Source organism: Sinohyriopsis cumingii, chromosome 9 (genome assembly GCF_028554795.1).
Source record: "Sinohyriopsis cumingii isolate HCF-2022 chromosome 9, ASM2855479v2, whole genome shotgun sequence".
Classification (NCBI taxonomy): Eukaryota; Metazoa; Mollusca; class Bivalvia; order Unionida; family Unionidae; genus Sinohyriopsis; species Sinohyriopsis cumingii.
This window is the reverse complement of record NC_142969.1, coordinates 106,371,897-106,391,717: the sequence shown is the minus strand read 5'-3', so window position 1 is coordinate 106,391,717 and position 19,821 is coordinate 106,371,897. Positions and strand designations below refer to the sequence as shown.

Below are 19,821 nucleotides of genomic sequence, written 5' to 3'. Positions count from 1 at the left end.
GTGAAATTACAAAGTATTATTTCCTTGAACATTTAAGTTGTTTAAGCCTCAACGAATTTTAACATAGAATAATTATTAAATAAAGCAAACAACATCATCAATCTGAAATTATTATCTTATATTTGCTACAATTTTCATGATATCGGAAACTGTTCTCATTTCCGCTTAGGAAATAGGAAAACATGTATAAGAAAGAGCTGCGATTGGTTATAATTGGTCAATAATTTACTTCAAAACCCAATATTTAAAAAGAGGAGGAAATCACAGTCGAATTCATTTATATAGATGAAAACAGGTTATAATATGTCACATTTTTCTTGGCATTGCCTTTATGCTCCTAGTATGATTATATGGTATATTCAGCAGAGAGAGAGAGAGAGAGAGAGAGAGAGAGAGAGAAACAGACAGAGAGAGAGAGACAGAGACAGAGAGACAGAGACGACAGAGAGACAAAGACAAAGAGAAACGAACGGTTTAATTTGTAATAGACATAATACATTTTCTATAAATTTAATGTATACACTTTTACCTGTTTGAAAAAAAATGTTTAAATTTCTTTCTAAATGCCGAAAAAGAACACCGTTACATAAAAAGAATGATCTGAATTGATACAAGACGACACAATGTCACTCGTATGAAAATTTGTAAAACCACACGAAATGCAAACTTTATACAACCTGATAATGGAGATAACATTCTCAACGAACGACAGTTTTTCTGCTTTTTTCCATTTCAACGATAAAATGATTTCTTATCAATTAACCAATTAATACAACCGTCTAGCAAGCTCAATTTCGATTGGAAGAAGCCCTCACATAGCAAGCTCCGTGTTGATTGCAAGGGTGTCATCACATAGCAAGCTCCGTTTTGATTTCAAGGTGTCATCACATAGCAAGCTCCGTTCTGAGACAAAGAAACCTAGACATAGGACGAACAACACATCAAGTAATATTTTCTTTGAAAATGGATTGGTGTTGAAGCAGTGCTGAACACGCAACACAAGTAATATTTTCTTTGCAAATGGATTGGTGTTGAAGCAGTGCTAAACACGAATGATGAATGTATTTCTTTTGTGAGTCCATAACAATAACAATCAAAATAAAGATTGGTATACTACTGGAATTGTGATAATTTTAATCTAAACATTTTATGCTAAACGCACTTGCATAATTTAAAATGTAAATAAAGATGGTCAGTAATAAAAACAGTCAGTAATTATACACACACTGCCTTGATACAGTTCAGCCGCTGATTTCAACTGAAGTTTGCCCCGCCGTATCACATGAAGTGCCGTAAAACAGCGGCTCGCTTACCATGAGTGACACATCTTCGTTACCTTCTTGCTTGAATAGACGAGTTCGTCGGCTATACTTTAACTTCCTACACCTTACAATCATAGCAGTAGGAACAAACACAGAAAAGAGTAGCTGCAACAGATACGATAGCGACCGTAGCGTTGATCATGTCTACTTTTGGCTCTTGACCTTCTTTCGACTCTCCATCCTTGACAATCCCACGGCAGCTGGAATCCTTAGCAGTGATCTCAGTCCACGAGCTAACGTGTATGCCTTTCCACGTCGTTCCATCGGCAGATAGCATAACAGGTTCGTGCCGCGTCACTTCCTGTGGTGATGGCATAAAAGGAGGTCGTTGAATTTTAGGAAGACCCAAACCTGACAAGGCACCCATCCTGACGCAATAATTGATCACGCAGCCTTTGTCAACCACTGCCAAATGCTGACTGTATCCCTTTGGACATTCATGGGGCCAGGACGCTGCACCTGATTGCCTCATGAATCTCGTCAGGGTTAGCATGCCATTTGCTTGGAGTCCTTTTGATTCTCTTTCGTTAAGTACAAGTGGGTTTCCAGATTTACAGCTGTAAAAACCTGCAAATGGGATGGAGTAGCGGTATCCGAACTCGTAATCATCGCTGACGCAAACAGTAAGGTCAGTTAGAAGGTCAGTTAGAAGACGCAGGGAGTAGAATTCTGAAGGACAACTCTTATCTTGAGTCAGAGGATTGATAGTGTTACCAGTGAAAACTCCTCCAAATGGAAATCCTGACTGCTGATGCACTTGCCCCTCAGCAACACACCCATAGGCCTGATAGCCTGCATAGCTGTGGTAAGTATTGTCGTTGCAGCAGTGGAAAAATAATTCCTTCACACTTTCAAACTCATGAAAAATGACCACTTATACCGACATGAGTTGTTTGGAGACCAGCGTCAACATTGATTGATCTTGATAATGTTGACGTATAGTTATCCCAATGAAGGAACAACTCAGCAAAAGTTTCATCTTCACTGCTTTTAACTGGAATTATTGTTACGCCATCCGGGATTAAATAAAGCCCGTCATCTGTTGACTTGCATTTCGTGTAGTTAACGTTTAATACGCGTCCCCTCTCTTTGTTTACGAGATTATCCCAGCCACCTCTTGGGAGAGTCTCAAACCGGAGAACCTGATTATCGGTGGCTCGAATGCACAACATGGGATCACCAGGAAGGAAGACTGGTCAGCTACAGTTTCCATAGTCACTTTCGCATGTGTGGATTTGTAGAAACACCCAACCAATGGCGACTAATATTGCTCCCATTTTCAAACTTGGAGGTCTAATCATCGCTGGAGCGATGGTTCACTGACTGAGACAGTGTACCAGAATGTCAATATTCCGATGGAATACGGCTTTATTACTGAAAGCTTCTTTGTTTTGTTTCTAGTCTACACACGATGCACAATGAAATGAATATTACAAACGGAAATTTATTCGCCAAATACCCCTCTTCAAATGTTTTTGCTATACCTCGTATTTACTTGTTAAATCGCATTTGTTCCTCACAAATCGTCAACCAGAACAATACCTCTCGAAACTCTACATCATAGCACACGAACGTGATCAAAGCATAAACTGTTAATTGAGACATGATGGAGCAAAATTAACTGATAGATGATTCTGGTTGTGTGATCCATGCCGGAAAATAAATAACTTTATAACACAAGAAGAATTTCATTTTGTCTGCGTTTGTTCAAGTTATGGCCATATTAGAATATGATAGAAAATCAATGTATATCGCATACCGTTGATAATATACTGCCCTTATTTCTAGTAATGATGAAGTGACTGTCGAATTTTCACATTGCTTATGTAAGTCATGTGTTTTATCTCTTTTATCTTCAGCTCATTCCTTTATTGTATAACCTACTTCCGTTTATTCCATTATTATACAACCTACTTCAGTTTATTCCATTAGTATATAACCTACTTCTTTTCATTCCATTATTATACAACCTACTTCAATTAAATCGTTTATATTCCTTTATTCTATAACATACTTCAGTTCACTCCATTATTATACAGCATACTTCAGCTGATTCCTTTATTAAACAGCCTACTTCAGTTATTTTCTTTATTAAACAGCCTACTAGCTCGTTCCTTTATTGTACAGCCTGCTGCAGCCCTAATATTACAAATGTATTAAAACTACGATGTCTCCTCCTGCTCTTACAGCTGTTGCTGCACATACAAAGGCGACATTTCCTAATCACAATGTATGAGACAGAGCAATTAAGTTTAGTGGATGTATCTCAACAACAACTGTCAAGCCCCTATATCCCAGTTCTGTTTGTGATAATAACTTATGATACTTCACATTTTACAAAGTGGAAGTTTACAAACCGTACAAAAGGTATATGACTTAAGATTTTGACGCTTTATAAGTGTCACAAGAAAAAAATATATCCAATATTTTTTTACCATTTTCCAAAACACACACACCTGCAACTTTAATAAAAATATATATTTGTTTTATTTGTGGATATCCCACCGACCCATCCCAGCATACAGAGCTGGTTAAGAACGTTAAGAATATCCACTCAATGTTTCAGAAATATCAAAGCTTTTGTGTGTATTTTCCCTGTTCTAGCCTTGTTTAGGGTTTAGGTATGTTCATAAAAAGAAAGAAAAAAAAAAAAGGAAAAAAGAAACAGAAACAATTCTGAAGAAAAAAGTTTAAATTGAGGTTTCTCTCTATCTATACATTTTTTTCTCAAGTTGTTGGTGCATGGCAGATTCCATCCGCATACCTTTTCACAGTGAGAGACAATTCTATGAAAGTCATTGCCTTTCTTAAATTCTGTTTTATTGATTAGTCATCGTTAATATTTAATTTTATTGTTTTGCTGCAATTCGTTTTGATAGAAGAATTTAGGCTTTCTATTGTTGTAACGGTATTTATGCTGTTTAGGCTGTTGCTGCAAAATAAAATATCTAGAGCAAAGTGCTTAACATTTTCAGCTGTTTTAAATTCAAGCCCTACTAAAGGATACCAAGTTTGTCTTGAAAAAGGATTGAAACTTTAAGTTACACGAACGTGAAGAAAAACACCCTATCTGTTACTACAGTTAGCTGTCGTTGGTTGGTTGGTTATTTATATTAAAGAGGCTACCGCACAAACGTGCATGTGCCTCTGGTTTATTCTTGTACCGCAGGATGATAATTGTTCCTGAGGGAAGGAAACAGTGCTTCATCCCCCAGGCTTTTATGCCCTCAAGGAGTGCTGATAATTTAGCCGTCAGCACATGAAACATAATGTTTCATGCCAGCTGAGTGGTAGGCTGACACGGGTGGGAATAGACCCAGCACCTACTTAAGTCATATTAAGTTAATTAATATTTTACTTATTTGTTGAGTGGGAATGGTATCTACACTCACTCTATTGAGATTTATTTAGGAGGAATATTATGCGCGCATAACAGGCTATATTCCGGATGTGGCGGGAAGGCCGTCGTCTGTTGTCCTTGTTGGTGTCCGCTGGATCCAGGTTGGCGTTCCAAGCGTGTTTTGAATTTTGATTGATCGTTACAGGAAGGCAAAGAGAAACTGCTGATATGCTGTGCTGTTTTGTAGGTTTAGTTAGCGAAGGGTTACAGAGAAAAAGAATTTTTATTTTTTAATATTAATTTTTGTTGTTGAAATAAGATATAAAAATGACTTGTTTATTTTTGTTCGCCTTTTCCCCCTTTATGTGAATTTCATAATTAGGTGGGGGTTTGACTAAATTGTTTGGGATAGACGGGTGACTTTGTTGATTACTCAGGTCTCTCTGGACGTGTCAAAGCCGCCCGTTCTAATTGTTTTACCTACGTTTGGTATGGGTTTCGATTGGAGGTTGTACAGTATTATTTTAATAGGACAGGCTTCTTTCCAGAATATTCGGGTCACCTTTGACATATTAAAGTCGCCGGCCTTAAACAATTATTTAATTTAGTTATTTATTGTTGATTATATCTTATTTTTGAGGCCTGTTATTTCTAGAAATTGTAATATTTGATTAGGTAGGGGCTTATTTGTAATTGATATATAAAGGAAGTTTGGGTATTTATAAGGTGATCTGATTTCTTTTTGAGCTTTTTGGAAGTTGTTTTCTTGCTCTCCTGAATTTGCTGCAATCATTGAATATATGGTTGAAGTCTTCTACGGTGTGACAATTGTAGCCGTTTATGTTTTCTGCTTTTGGACTTATATATTTCCCAAAACTTCCAGCTAGTCTGGTTTTTCCTGTCATTAATCGGTTAATGATTTTTTGATCAACACTGTAGCCCTTTTGGCGGTTTAATGGATCTGTATACTGTTTTTAGGATTGAGTGTAAATTCCTACCTTTTTGGGCGGAATTCCAGTTTTCCTGCCACTTTTGGTTTATATCGGATTTTTCGAAGCACTGTGCTACTATATATTAGTGCGGCAAGTCTGGGGTCTCCAAATCTAGTGCGGGTGGATTGGGGCCTCCTAATTTAATTTTTCTACTTTGTCGGCTTGTACATTTCAAAGGATCCCTATATGCGATGGTATCCACATAAACTCGACTATTTGGGTTTTTTAGGATAATCCTTTGAGCCTATAGTAAGCCCTGTCAAGGAACAGCTCTTTGACCTAGAGTGGCGATTTTTAATTGAGATGATTACACTTAGGGGGTCGCTTATAGTTACAGTTTTGGGGATGTTATTATCTGCGATCCATTCGAGTTATTCATTGATTGCCCAGAATTCTGAGGTGAAGACTGAGCAGTGATCTGGTAATCTGGTTCCCATTTGGATGCTGTATCCTGGGATAAGTATGGCTGCTGCTGTTGTTGGTGGTTCAGCTGTTCTGGATCCATCTGTATAGACTTTAGTGAATGGCGTTTATTATTATTGATTTAAGTCTATCTTCGTGATTTAGTTTATTACTGTATTACTGTGTTTATCCTTGGAATAGTTTGCATCCAATGGGTTTGGTCAGATGGCTTGATATATTTTTCCTGTTAGTGAATCCAGGCTAGATGGTTTGTATGTCATTTATGATAAGTGCTTTTAGTTTGTTTTCTTGTTCCAATTTGTTTACGTATTGCGTGGCATTGGTGTTTGTCCTTGGTTTAGTTTGCAAGCAAAGGGGCTTGGTCAGGTGGTTTGGTGTATTCTTCCTGTTGCTCAAGGATTGGGAGTTTTCCCTTAACTCGAGGACTAGTTTGCCGCCTGGTATAGTCGGCACTAGTTTGTGTCTAAAAGTGATATTTCATTTGTTTATGGCTATTTTAGTGGGGGGTGGGTGTGTGTCTTTGGATGGTTGTTTAGTCGAATTGAGTACCTGAGTATCATTTCTTGCCTTCTCAGGTATAATGGAATTTCCCTAGTGAAAACGTGGAGCTCGTCTAGTGAGGTGGATGGTAGTGCTCTGGTGCACACGATTAATGCTTTTCGTTGGATGGTGTTAATTTTGTTTATATAAAATAGTGGTTGCTTTGCCGAGTTGTAGACTTAACAACCATAGTCCAATTAGGATCATATTAGGGATTTATGATCGTGAGTAAGGTTTCCTATTTAGATCCCCATGTAGTTCATTTTAGTATTCTTAGTAAGTTTAAGTCATTGCTGCAGCTTTTAATTAGTTGGTCTATGTGGTGGTTCCATGTTAGGTGGTTGTCGAAATACATTCCTAGGAACCTTGCCACCTTAACATATTTAATTAGATGGTTCTGAATAAAAGGTTTTGGTTACTCTATAGTTTATAATTGCGTTTTGTGGAGAAAATGATGGCTACTGTTTTATCGTGCGAGATTTTGAATCCCCATTTATCTGCCCATTTCCCTATGTTATCTAGACTTTGTTGGATTTCTTTAATAACTTGTTTGCTGGTGGGATTACTTGCTTTCCAGATGCCGCTAACTTTAGTGGAAGCTATGTTTTGGTCTAGGTCATTAATCATATAACTGAAGAGCGTAGGGCTGAGCACACTTCCTTGGGGGTGCCATGTTCCAGTGCAAATACTTCCGAGTGGGTGTTGCCTACTCTTGTTATAACCTTGCGACCTGTTATAAAGTTGTTAATCCAGTTAAATATTCGCCCCATTATTCCGAAGTGGTTTAGTTTGGAAATCAATCCTTTAGTCCATACCAGGTCAACGGCTTTCTCTAGATCAAGAAAAACAGCTATGAGATTCTTGTCGGTTTTTCTCATTGAGCTGAATGCTATTTTTATATCCGCTTCTAGTCGGAATAATTGGTCGATGGTGCAACGCTTGTTTCGAAAGCCACATTGATTTTCATATAGTAGTTTGTTAGTTTCGAACTTTTTTTAATAAGTTCGATATTATGGTTTCCATTTGTTTGCCGATAGTATTGGTGAGGAAAATGGGTCTATATGAGTTTCAGTTATTGGGGTCTTTACCTGGTTTAAGGATGGGAATAACTATTACTTATTTCCAGCTGTTGGGTAGTTGACCATTATCCCAAGTCATGTTTAATAGCTTGATAATGGCTTTTGTTACATTGATGGGGAGGTTTTTGTAAATTGTGTACCCTATTTGGTCTTTACCTGGTGATGTTTCTTTTTTTGAGCCAAGTGCTTTATCCCATTCACATAGGGTGATATCGCTGTTCAGGTTCAAATCATGGGTTCCTAGGTCTTGAAAGAGGTGGTTATTGTTTTTTTTTTCTACTTCTTGCCTATGTTCTTGATTTTTTAGTATGGTTACTATTACTGCTCATGTTCGAGAAATGATTGGCTAGAATATCAGCTTTTTATTTGTTGTTAACCGTTTAATTTGAGGGCTGTGTAGGTTCTTTTCCAATAATGACTTTACTTTTATCCCAGACTTGTTTGAAGTTAGAATTTAAGTTTAAGTTGGAACAGACGGATTGTCATGTGCTGTCTTTAGCTGTTTTTATTGTTTGTTGAGTAATTTTTCTGAATCTTTGTATTGGAGGAAGTCTAATGAGTTTTTTTGGTTCGTTTAAATTTATTTAGAGCTTTTGGTTTGGCCTTATACGCAGTTCTGCATGGCTCATTCCACCATGGTACTGTTTGCTTCTTTGTTGGGTTTTTTGTGGGGTTGTTTGCGACTTTTGGAATACTTAATTTTGCTGTATTGATGATGCTATTTATTATATTATCGTGATAGATGTTGATATATGGATGTTCTAAGTTGTCTGTATTTTATTTAGCATACTCTTAAACTGGTCCCATGTTGCTTGATCGTATTTCCATCTGGGGGGACGTCAGTGGGAACATGTTGGATTTTTATTTGGAGGGTGATGATGATTGGGAAGTGAACACTACCTAGTGTATCTTCCTGGTCTACACTCCAGTTGGTAATTTGTGCTTAGGGGTGCTTATAGTTAGATCTATGGCTGAGGGGGATCCATCCTCAGGGTTTAGTCTGGTTTTTGACCCGTCATTAAGGATGACTAGATTGCCATTAGTAATCCCACTCTTCGATTGTTTTTCCTCTTATATCATTTCTATTTTCTCCCCATTGAAGTCATCAAAGATGATACAGATGGGGTTTTTTTGTGTTGTAATTTGGTGAAAGGTGGTTGGACGGTTGGATGGTTGCTGCCTCTTGGATCGTATATGTTGATGATTTTGATTTTCATGTTTCCTGTACTTACTAGTACTGGCTGTATCTCTATATTATTTAGGTTATTAGGGGCAATTGGGTCTGATAGTGTTTCGATGTAAGTAAGGGTATATATTGTAAATATTGCTTGACCGCCTCCCTTTTAGCCATTGGAACGGTGTTTAAATATTACTGGTGAGTAGCTTTTTATCTTGGATAGACATTTTTATTTTTCAGTTAGGTAAGTTTCTTGGAGGCATATAATATCTGGTTTTTCGGTTGAATTGATGAGTTTTTGTTGTAACTCTGGGAGATGTTTAAATACCCCCACCCTGCAGTTTCATTGTCAGATGGTGAGTTCTTGTTGACTGGTACTATCCATGGCGGGTGTTGTAGTTGTCTGCTATGTTTGATTCCCAGTCACCTATCTGGGTGAGCATGGCCATTAGTGCCATTAGTATGGCTTGTTGGTCATGTGATTCATTGCTGTTAATGATTTCCTTTATCCTTTCATTTATTATATATGAGTTCTCTTGGGTTGCTTGTTTTGCACTCTTTTTGTTTTCTAGTAGGTTATGGTTTAGTTTTTCCTAATGTGTGGGGTCTGTTTGTGTAGCTACTGTTGATGTTGACATTTAATTTTATTATATGGTGTGTGTGTGTTTGATAGGCTAGTCTTACTGCTAAGTTAAGGTTGTTTGGTGTCAGGTTCTTTTGGTGGTTGGATGGTTTTGTTTGTTATGGTTTTACCTGCCTTGTATGTTAAATGTTTTGTATTTACGAGTTGTATTGTTAGTTTGTCTTTTAATATATATCTACATTCTGTTGCTCTGGATGTGGTGGTGTGTTCCCCGCAGTTTGGGCATTTCTTGTTTTGAGTATGTCATGTATCTCTTTGTTTACCTCCCCAGTGTTGGCATCTTGGTTCGAAGCAGCATTTGAGGACAAAGTGTCCCCAGTGTTGACATTGAGTGCATAATCCGGGTTTATTTATATATTGTTCTAATCGGTGCTGCACTCCTAATGGACCTAGTTTAATTAATGCAGGCAATGGTCCCGTCGCCTCTAATACTTCTTTGGAGGTTTCCTATCCTTTACAATTGTTAGCCTTTATGTTTAAACAATTTGTGTGCCATTTGTTTTAAATTTCTGGAATATAGTTTCATTGTTCAAGTCTTTGTTGTGACATCTTGAGGGTTACCACTTTCTTAAAGATTGTTGTTGGAGTTGTCATTAGTTCCTCTCTAGCTGAGTTAGTGTCTGTTTTGGTTTTGGTTGGTGCTACATTAGGGGTAGTAGGGTTTTTTGATTTATTTTGTGCCCCGTGATGCCGGTCCATTTTGATTTTGAATGGTCCTATGTTTTCAATCTGTAAGAATCTTTGTACTTGGTTAAGGGTGCTACATTGTATGAACCTATCCCAGTTAAATTCCTCTTGACGCCAGAGTGCCCTATCCATGTTAAATTCCCCTTGACGCCAAAGTGCCTGGACCCTCTCTGTAATGTTATTTCATTGACGCTAAACTGGCCCCATCAACTACTGATATGTTCATTTTTGGGTGAGTGTAGGCGCATGATGAAAATTGGAGTCCACGTAAATTACTCTCAGAAAGCCGATTATAGTATTAGCACACCACCATGTTTGTTTGTACCCTAGAATGAAAGAAATGAAAAATGCACAAATTTAGTAATTTCATTCATTAATTGATAACTTCTAGCCTGATTATCACTAAATGGTCAATAACAATGTCAGCTGATTGGCGTTTCAAACCCCTGATGACAGTCAAGTTGTAAATTAAATATTGATGAATGAAATGACTATGTTGTGTGCCTTTTTATACCACTGATGTTTTTTTTAAAATGTTTTTTTAAATAGGTAGAGTGGTACAAACACTCGGGAGAGGGTGCAAATAATAAACATTTGCATTTGTAGCGTCCCTGTACTCTTTGTTACAGGTATATAAATACGTTAATCATTATAAATTCGTTTTCTCATTTGCTATGACAGCATAATGATATAAATGTTTGAATGCACAATGGTTATCTTTCAATATGTATTTTTGGCATTCTCAAAGATTTGACATTATAATTTTATTCCTATTGAATGACGAGTCGAGTGTCACGCTTGGTGCTACCTTTCATAGAAAATTATATATAATGATTAATAAAATCTAGCAATAACATAAATTAGCTCTTATTAATTTCATTATTATTTGTGATCATAATACTGAATTTGTTCTTGTAAAAGCCTGTCCCTGCCACGTTCATTATGTACGATACATTTTGTCAGATATAAACTGTCATAAACCCTGATTGCTCGGCATTTTTATTCTATCGTTCAAACTTTTCGCATTCATTTGCACTCATTCGTAATAACTTGACTATTATTCACAAAGTTAGATTAGTTTTCTATTGAATCTCAGTTATAATTTAGCTGTATTTGGGCTTATGCGGTTAGTTTGGTCATTAACAGAATATTATATAATCTTTTCTTTAAAAAATGTAAGCTGTTTAAGCTTTAAAAAGTTTTTAACATGAAGTAGAATAATTAACATACAAAGCAACAATATCATCATTCTGAAAGTATTATCTTATATTTTGACAGTTATCAGAAACTTCAGCTTAGGAAAGACAATAAAGTGTGCATGTAGAACACACCGCAGCTGCGACTGGTTTTCATCGGTCGACGATTTACTTAAAAATCACAATTTTTAAAAAGAGAAGAACTCAAAATCTAATTCATGTATGCATATGAAAACAGGCTATAAGTCACATTTTATTTGCAATGCCTTTACGCTTCTAGCATGATTGCTTGTTTATTCAGATGAGAGAGACACAGAGAGAGAGAGAGAGAGACATAGTCTATTCAGGAGAGAGAGATGGTCTATTCAGCAGAGAGAGACATGGTTTATTCAGCAGAGAGAGAGAGAGAGAGGTCTATTCATCAGAGAGAGAGAGAGAGAGAGAGAGAGGCATCTGAACGGCTTAATATGTGATAGTCATAATACATTTTCTATAACTTTAGTGCATATAATACATGTACACACTTTTACCAGTTTGAACAATGTTTGAATCTCCTTCTTAATACCTAGCAAAAACAAATATCGGTACATAAAAAGAAAGATGACAACATGTCACATGAAATACAAACGTTATACAATATAATACTATAGACAACATTCTCAGTGAACGACAGATTTTCTGCATTTTGTCCATTTCAACGATAAAGTGATTTATTATCAATTAACCAACTGCTACGTCTGTCTAGCAAGCTCATTTCGATTGGAAGAAGCCCTCAGATAGCAAGCTCTGTGTTCATTGCAAGGAGTCATCACATAGCAAGCTCCCTGTTGATTGCAAGGAGTCCTCACGTAGCAAGCTCCCTGTTGATTGCAAGGGGTCCTCACATAGCAAGCTCCCTGTGGATTGCAAGGAGTCTTCACCAAGCAAGCTCCGTTCTCAATGACAGAAGCCTAGCTAGAGGAAGAACAACCCAAGTAATATTTTCTTTGAATAAAGTTTGGAGACGAAGCAATGCTGAACACGAATGATGATTTTATTTCTTTTGTGAGTCAATAACAATAACATTAAAAGTAAAGATAGGTAGACTAATGACAACGCCTTAATTTTAACGAAACGTTTTGTGTTAAAAGCACTAGTATAATTTAAAGTGTAAATAAAGATGGTCAGTAATAAAAACAGTCAGTACTTGTACACACGCTGCCTTGATACAGTTTAGCTGCTGATTTCCACTGAAGTTTGTCCCGCCGTTTCATCTGAAGTGCCGTAAAAAACAGGCTCGCTTCCCATAAGTGATGCATTTTCGTTACATACTTGCTTGAATAGACGATTTCGTCTCCGATACCTTAACTTCCTACACCTTATAATCACAGCAGTAGCCACAAACACACAGAACAGAGTAGCCGAAACAGATACGATAACAACCGTAGCGTTGTTCATGTCACCTTTCGGCTCATGCTCTCCATTTGACTCTCCTTCCTTGACTATGCCCTGGCTGCTGAAATCCTTAGCCGTGATCTCAGTAAACGAGCTGATGTTCATGCCTTTCCACGTGGTTCCATCGGCAGATAGCATAACAGGTTCGTTCCGCGTCACTTCCTGAGGTGATGGCATAAAAGGAGGTCGTTGAATTTTAGGAAGACCCATGCCTGACAAGGCACCCATCTTGACACAATAGTTAATCTCACAGCCGTTGTCCACCACTGCCAAATGCTGACTGTATCCCTTTGGACATTCATGGGGCCAGGACGCTGCACCTGACTGTCTCATGAATCTCGTCAGGGTTAACATGCCATTTGCTTGGAGTCCTTTTGATTCTCTTTCGTTTAGTACAAGCGGGTTTCCAGATTTACAGCTGTAAAAACCTGCAAATGGGATGGAGTAGCGGTATCCGAGCTCGTAATCATCGCTGACGCAAACAGTAAGGTCAGTTAGAAGACGCAGGGAGTAGAATTCTGAAGGACAACTCTTATCTTGAGTCAGAGGATTGATAGTGTTACCAGTGAAAACTCCTCCAAATAGAAATCCTGACTGCTGATGCACTTGCCCCTCAGCAACACACCAATAGGCCTGATAGCCTGCATAGCTGTGGTAAGTATTGTCGTTGCAGCAGTGGAAAAATAACCAACATATGTGGCACTCGTGTCTGCTCATGGAAGAAGAGTCTGAACCATCCTGAAGTAGAACCGCTTCATAACCAGGAGGACAAGTGTATTCTCCCGTAATAGGATTCTTCTGTGTTCTCTGTACGCAGAGGTCAGTGTAGCCCCATCCTGAGCACGTCTGGTACACACCTCCGAACGTGTAGTTGGTAAGAGGAGGTTTGCAGGTACCGTCATCCACATTGGCCTGGAAGCTGAAGTTGGGTGAATCCATGGCAGTGCATCCGCGGTATGTATTGTGCTCGTAATACAGTTGTACTGCGTCCTGGATGTAATTGTACATCTGGAACACAGTGGATTCCGGGATCTCGGTTAGAACATCAGGTGTGATGACGTAGTAAATTGGATCCCCAGAGCGATCCATCGCTACCAAGTTATCATCCAGACCTGCGCTCCAGGCATTAATTGAGTAGTTGTTCGGTCTAAGTACCGGGCCTCCGAACGTGTGGATTTTAGAATGAGCTCTGTTCTTTGTATACTGATCAATCATTGCCTGAGATGTTGTCTGTGAGTAGCTAGTGCCAAAGTTGAAGACACTGAAGAATGATGCACTAGCGGAGGCAAGGATTGAGTTCTTGTCTGAGGAAGACTGACTGATGAATGATGAGTAGACTTGATCCAACTGTTCCAATGCAGCCCCCACATCTACGCTCCTAATAACATGAGTTCCGAAATCTCGAATCAGTAACTGACTTTCATAGCGCGCCATGGTTGTTCTGTTGAGTTCCAAGTGTGCCGCAATCCGCTTCAGCCTGTTTCGGAAACCCGGATGCAGAGCTGTATCAGGTTCAGAAAGAGCCGTGTACCGGACATATCTGGCCTGAAAAGAGAATAAAGAAAGCCTTAACAGCTAATAACACCTTAAAATAGCGCAGCAGAGGTGGAAATTGTATTGTTTAAGCAGCTTTGCTGTTCAATTGGACAAACAAAATGAGTCAGTTTTTGTCCCCATTCTAATGTGGTGTAGTCAACAAAAGTTTAAGTTGATGAACTCTCATCTTGTACTTAACGATAAGGGCGTTAGATTATTGGAATGACACAAAAGAGGAACAAAATGTGGCCTTCACCTTAAACACACAACCTTGCCTGTGTTACGTGCTAAGACAGTGAGAAAAAACAATAATACAAATTCACAACCTTTTATATCATTCAGCAAAATGAGTTATAACATAGAAACAATACAACAATTAACCTGCGACCTTCACGTTTAAGACATGGCCTTGAATGCATTATTCAACAACATGTATGCCTACTGTGTTTCATACAATTATCTCATACTGCTCTTGAGTTATAAAGGAAACATAAAAGGAAAATAAAACGAAAATATTCAGCTGTCACTTTTGGTCTTGAAGACAGGAACCTAGATATATAGTAGTCGACATAGTTTATGGTATAAATGCATGTGAATACCAAGTCTCAGTTTTATTTTAAATGTCTCTAAAGTTATAGAGTGGAAAGAAAATGTTAATGAAAAACATAAAATACTAATTAGTGACCTTGACCTTGACGATAGAACACCCTATGTGCTACAGTAACACCCTCTAGTGATGATATCAAGTATACTAACTTTCAGCCCTTTCTCATTCTGACCTTTCAAAGTACAGCAATGAAGGGAAAGTGTGTCAGAGAAATGAAAATATTAATGCATGACCTTAAATATGAAGAAAAGTACCCAGATGTGGTAGATCGTATGCCTTCCTGCAACGATGCATAAATATATTGAAGTTTCATTCCTTTATTGGTTTTACGGTTATATAGCGGAATGTAAAGCGTGAAAGAAAACTTAAAATATTGACCAGTGACCTTGACTTTGAAAATAATGTAGTAAATTTAGAGTATGTGCACGTGGTTGTAGTGCCCCGTTTTAAGCAATTCTTAGATTTGTGTGATTACTTGTTTGATTATTGGAATTCGGCGCCATGGAAATATTCCTGGCCCGAACTAATGAGCTAATTAATAGGAGCAAACGTCACGGAGTGAAGTGTTAGTGTGTTTCCATGATGTCCTGGTTCACTAGTAGTGAATTCCGACCAAAACCGAATGAATGTCCCTGTCGTAAAATAGTACATATTAAAATCTAGTGGTATACATTGGTAGCGTGACTGCAAGGACGGTACTTACGGTATTAAACCGGTAAATTACACAAGGGCATAAATAAAAAGGGACTTGATAGACACCGTTTATGTCGCCATGTGGGCGAATATGGTGCAGTTATATCGGCGAAATGTGCCTGGAAAGCATACATTGACTGGCCTAAGGTGGCGGAGTTAAAATAGTTCCCATTGTTAGGGAGTACTCATATATGTTCTAAGGCGTGAACGGTTGGTGGTACGGAAACATAATGAAGCCAAAACACGCAGATGTACGGTTGATAGATAGTTGACAGTTTGGTTTATCTGTGGTCTTGCATTAATTAGAGGAAAATTTAGGTATAGAATGGACACGTCGGGCTTTCTGATTTACAACTGAGGTTGTATGGAAGTCTTTGGAAAGTCGGGGAAACTTATGACTTCTAGCGAGAATTGCGCCAGGGTTTGACAACCGCTCGGTCAAGTAAATACCCGTGTGCGTGTAACAATAAGTAGAACTTCTTAATATCCAAGTCTAAAATGCTTCATTTATTGATCTTAAACAGTTCTAAACCTATATTGCAAAAGGGAAAGTATAACATAAACTTAAAATATTTTATCTGTGACCCATGATCGTAAGAGGTGGGTGTTAGCTTACTAGGACACAACGAATTTATCATTTTGGCTGTTATATTGTCGTGTAGTGACACGATAATAACTCCTGATCCAGGTATCTCAAACTTCCTTGTTCAGCAGGTATTCGATTTTACCATATATAACCCATTTCAGGATGTGCAGAAATTCTAAGTCAGTTTCCTTCCATTATTATACAACTCAATGACAAACGTACGCTTAGTACCTGTATTTCTGTTTAAATTTTAGATTAATTATTCTAATTAGAACAAAAACAAAAAATATTATATGATCCTATGTCTAATTATGAACATGTCTGTGCAATCGCGTTTATTTTTGCGAATTTGTAACAGTGACCCCAAAGTTTGGGAAGAAAATTACAGAAGGTTCTTGGATATCAGCAGTATTCCAATTTTATTAGATCCCTCCGCAACCCCTCAACACCTGCTGTCAGAGTTAAGTGGTCATGTGATGGGGAGGGAATATGCGACTAATTGAGAATAGAGCATTTATAATCTTCCTCCACCATTAATACTGGCCGCTATGTATAGCCTATCGCGTGCTGAAAAATGGCGTTAAACCCCACAACAACAACAATAACAACAACAGTATTTATAATTGTAAATGACGGTTTACTTGAAGCGTGTCTTATACGGCTAATTTCGCGCAAAGCTAATCCATTAACGAATACAGCCCAAATCAGCTTAAATTAGGAATTGTTTTAAACGTATATTCCTATTAATGTGGCACGTGAGTCAAAATAGTCGATTTCACTTAGATTGATTAAACCAAATCATCTGAAAGTATCACCTTGTTCACCGCGTGTAACATATACATCTCATATTTTGTCTCCATAATCCATGCTAATATACCGTTCAACTTCCTGTTCTTATCTCTGTTCTGGGGAGATTAACCCGAACTCGAAAACAAAGTATCCATATGCGAACTTAGTCCAGTCTAAATTTAATTTTGTTATTGTTGTTTTGATTTTAACGCCATTTTTCAGCACATGTTAGACAATTCATGGCGGTCAGTATAACCGGTGGCGGAATAACCCTGGAAAATCCCGGTAAAAACCACCGACCCTGGGGACGCTACTGGCAAGCTTTCTCATACCTCACACTGGATGAGCTAGAGACTCGAACCTACGCAGACGGAGGTGAGATGGCAGTGTTCGGTAAGGGCAAGCGCGTTAGACCCCTCGGACAGAGGTAAGATGGCAATGATCGGTAAAGGCAACCACTTTAGACCTCTCGGACAGAGGCGAGATGACAATGATCGGTAAAGGTAAGCGCTTTAGACCTCTCGGATAGAGGTGAGATGTGATCGGTAAAGGTAAGCTCTTTAGACCTTTCGGACATAGATGAGATGACAATGATTGGTAAAGGCAAGCGCTTTAGACCTCACGGACAGAGATGAGATGGCAATGATCGGTAAAGGTAAGTACTTTAGACCTCTCGGATAGGTGAGATGTGATCGGTAAAAGCAAGCGCTTTAGACCTTTCGGACATAGATGAGATGACAATGATCAGTAAATGCAAGCGCTTTAGACCTATCGGACAGAGGTAAGATGTGATCGGTAAATGTAAGCGCTTTCGATCTCTCGGACAGAGGTGAGATGGCAATAATCGGTAAAGGCAAGTGCTTTAGACCACTCGGACAGAGGTCAGATATTATAGTTATAGGTAAGCGCTTTAGACCTCTGGGACAGAGGTGAGATGGCAATGATCGGTAAAGGCAAGTGCTTTAAACCTCTTGGACATAGGTGAGCGGTGAGCGGTAAAGGCAAGTGCTTTAGACCACTTGGACAGAGGTGTGATGTGATCGGTAAAGGTAAGCGCTTTAGACCAATGCATGTTGAGTATAACATGGACGCCGCAAATAGGGCAATGGGGGGGGGGGGGGGGGCACTTGCTCGTTTCATTTTCAAACATGTTTTGATCTACATCTGAAAAATATAATGGTTGACCATTACTGATTGTCTCCCCCCCCCCTTTAAAAAAAAAAAACATTTTTGCATGCGCCATTGACCACATTTTAGTTTTTTGTTTTTCTTTATCATCTTCTTCCTAATGTATCATGGTTTTATGTTTGCAAGCTCAACTGTAGGTATTTGTACACTTAATAGTGAAAATTGTTGAAAACGTTCATCAGGAAGGTTTGTAATTATGTGTTGTATATCTCAGAAAATTCGCTGTGAAATTAGTATGTCCTACTATGTTCAATTCACTGTTAATTTTCATCTCGTTTGAACGGTAGTGGACAGATTGCAGTGTATGAAATTATAAAAGCACGCTATTGTCTGACCAAATCTTTGCACTGTCGTGCTTCACACTAGGGAAAAAAATGAAAATTTTAGGACAGAGTTTACAGTACATGGTATACACTAAAATTTTTAGTAGGTTAAGAAAAAGAGAAAAAAGAGACGTTCCACAACCTCGGCAAAGTCTATCGATGTTTCTCTTTAAAACGTTTCTGAGGAGAAAAATTACAAAATGTTTATTACATTTTTAATAGTACATGCTAATGTTTCGATAAATAACATGCTCTTTCCCTCCTTCCCTCTCTCACCTCCCCCATCCCGTCCGTCAGATAGACATAAACATGCACCCATTACATACCTGTATCCTGATGGTATTAGATTTTTCCATGCATTGCTTCTCCTTCACACTTTCAAACTCAGCTGAAAAATGACCACTTATACCGATGTGAGATGTCTGGAGTCCAGCGTCAACATTGATTGACCTTGATAATGTTGACGTATAGTTATCCCAATGAAGAAACAGCTCCGCAAAAGTTTCAACTTCACTGCTTTTCACTGGAACTATTGTGACGCCATCCGGGATTAAATAAAGTCCGTCATCTGAAAACTTGCACTGGGTGTAGTTGACGTTTAAAACGCGTCCCCTCTCTTTGTTTACGAGATTATCCCAGCCTCCTCCTGGAAGAGCCTCAAACCGTAGAACCGAATTGTCCGTGTGTCGTAGACACAGCCTAGGATCCCCGGGAAGCAGCACGGATCCATTACAATTTTCAGTGTCACCTTCAATGCTGCAAATATGTAGCAACACCAAACTACTGATGACAAGAATTACTCCCATTTTCAAACTTGGAAGTCTACTCGTCTTTGATACGATGGTTGACTAAGACAAAGTGTACCAGTATGGAAATACCGCTACACACTTAGTCTAAATACTTCCTTGTGCTCATCTTCGAAACGGCAGTGTAATAACAAAAGACACGGTGTACCAGACTGGAACTATCCCAACACAGTTTCGTTTAAATACTTCCTTGTTTCGTGTCGTCTTCACAACAATGACTAAGGAATGTATCATAGAAAAGGAAATTCCCCGTTTAAACCTCGTTACTAGTCAATCGCGTGACCCATATTCGCATAAGAAAGAGTACCAGTCGTTTACGGTTTATCTTAATAAACAGCATTACATACTCACACACACACACATACACAGACACACGCATACACATGCACATGTTTCTCGCAATTCGTCAACCGGAAAATGACCTATACATCCCTCATACACCTTCCTGTACAAACAAAAA

At 38.4% G+C, this 19,821-nt stretch overlaps 1 protein-coding gene and 1 pseudogene across 1 annotated transcript; both read right to left on the bottom strand.

Moving 5' to 3' along the window:
• Positions 1 to 503: 503 nt before the first annotated feature.
• On the bottom strand, positions 504 to 2,741 carry LOC149792426 (macrophage-expressed gene 1 protein-like; annotated as a pseudogene).
• A 9,673-nt stretch (positions 2,742 to 12,414) lies between these two features.
• Positions 12,415 to 19,578, bottom strand: LOC149792425 (macrophage-expressed gene 1 protein-like). The gene is made up of 2 exons (XM_089970996.1): positions 18,882 to 19,578; positions 12,415 to 14,378 (listed from the first exon to the last, which is right to left on the bottom strand). Exons 1-2 carry the CDS (start codon positions 19,359 to 19,361, stop codon positions 12,612 to 12,614), a joined length of 2,247 nt encoding a protein of 748 aa, XP_089827122.1. The 5' UTR covers positions 19,362 to 19,578; the 3' UTR covers positions 12,415 to 12,611.
• Positions 19,579 to 19,821: the final 243 nt, after the last annotated feature.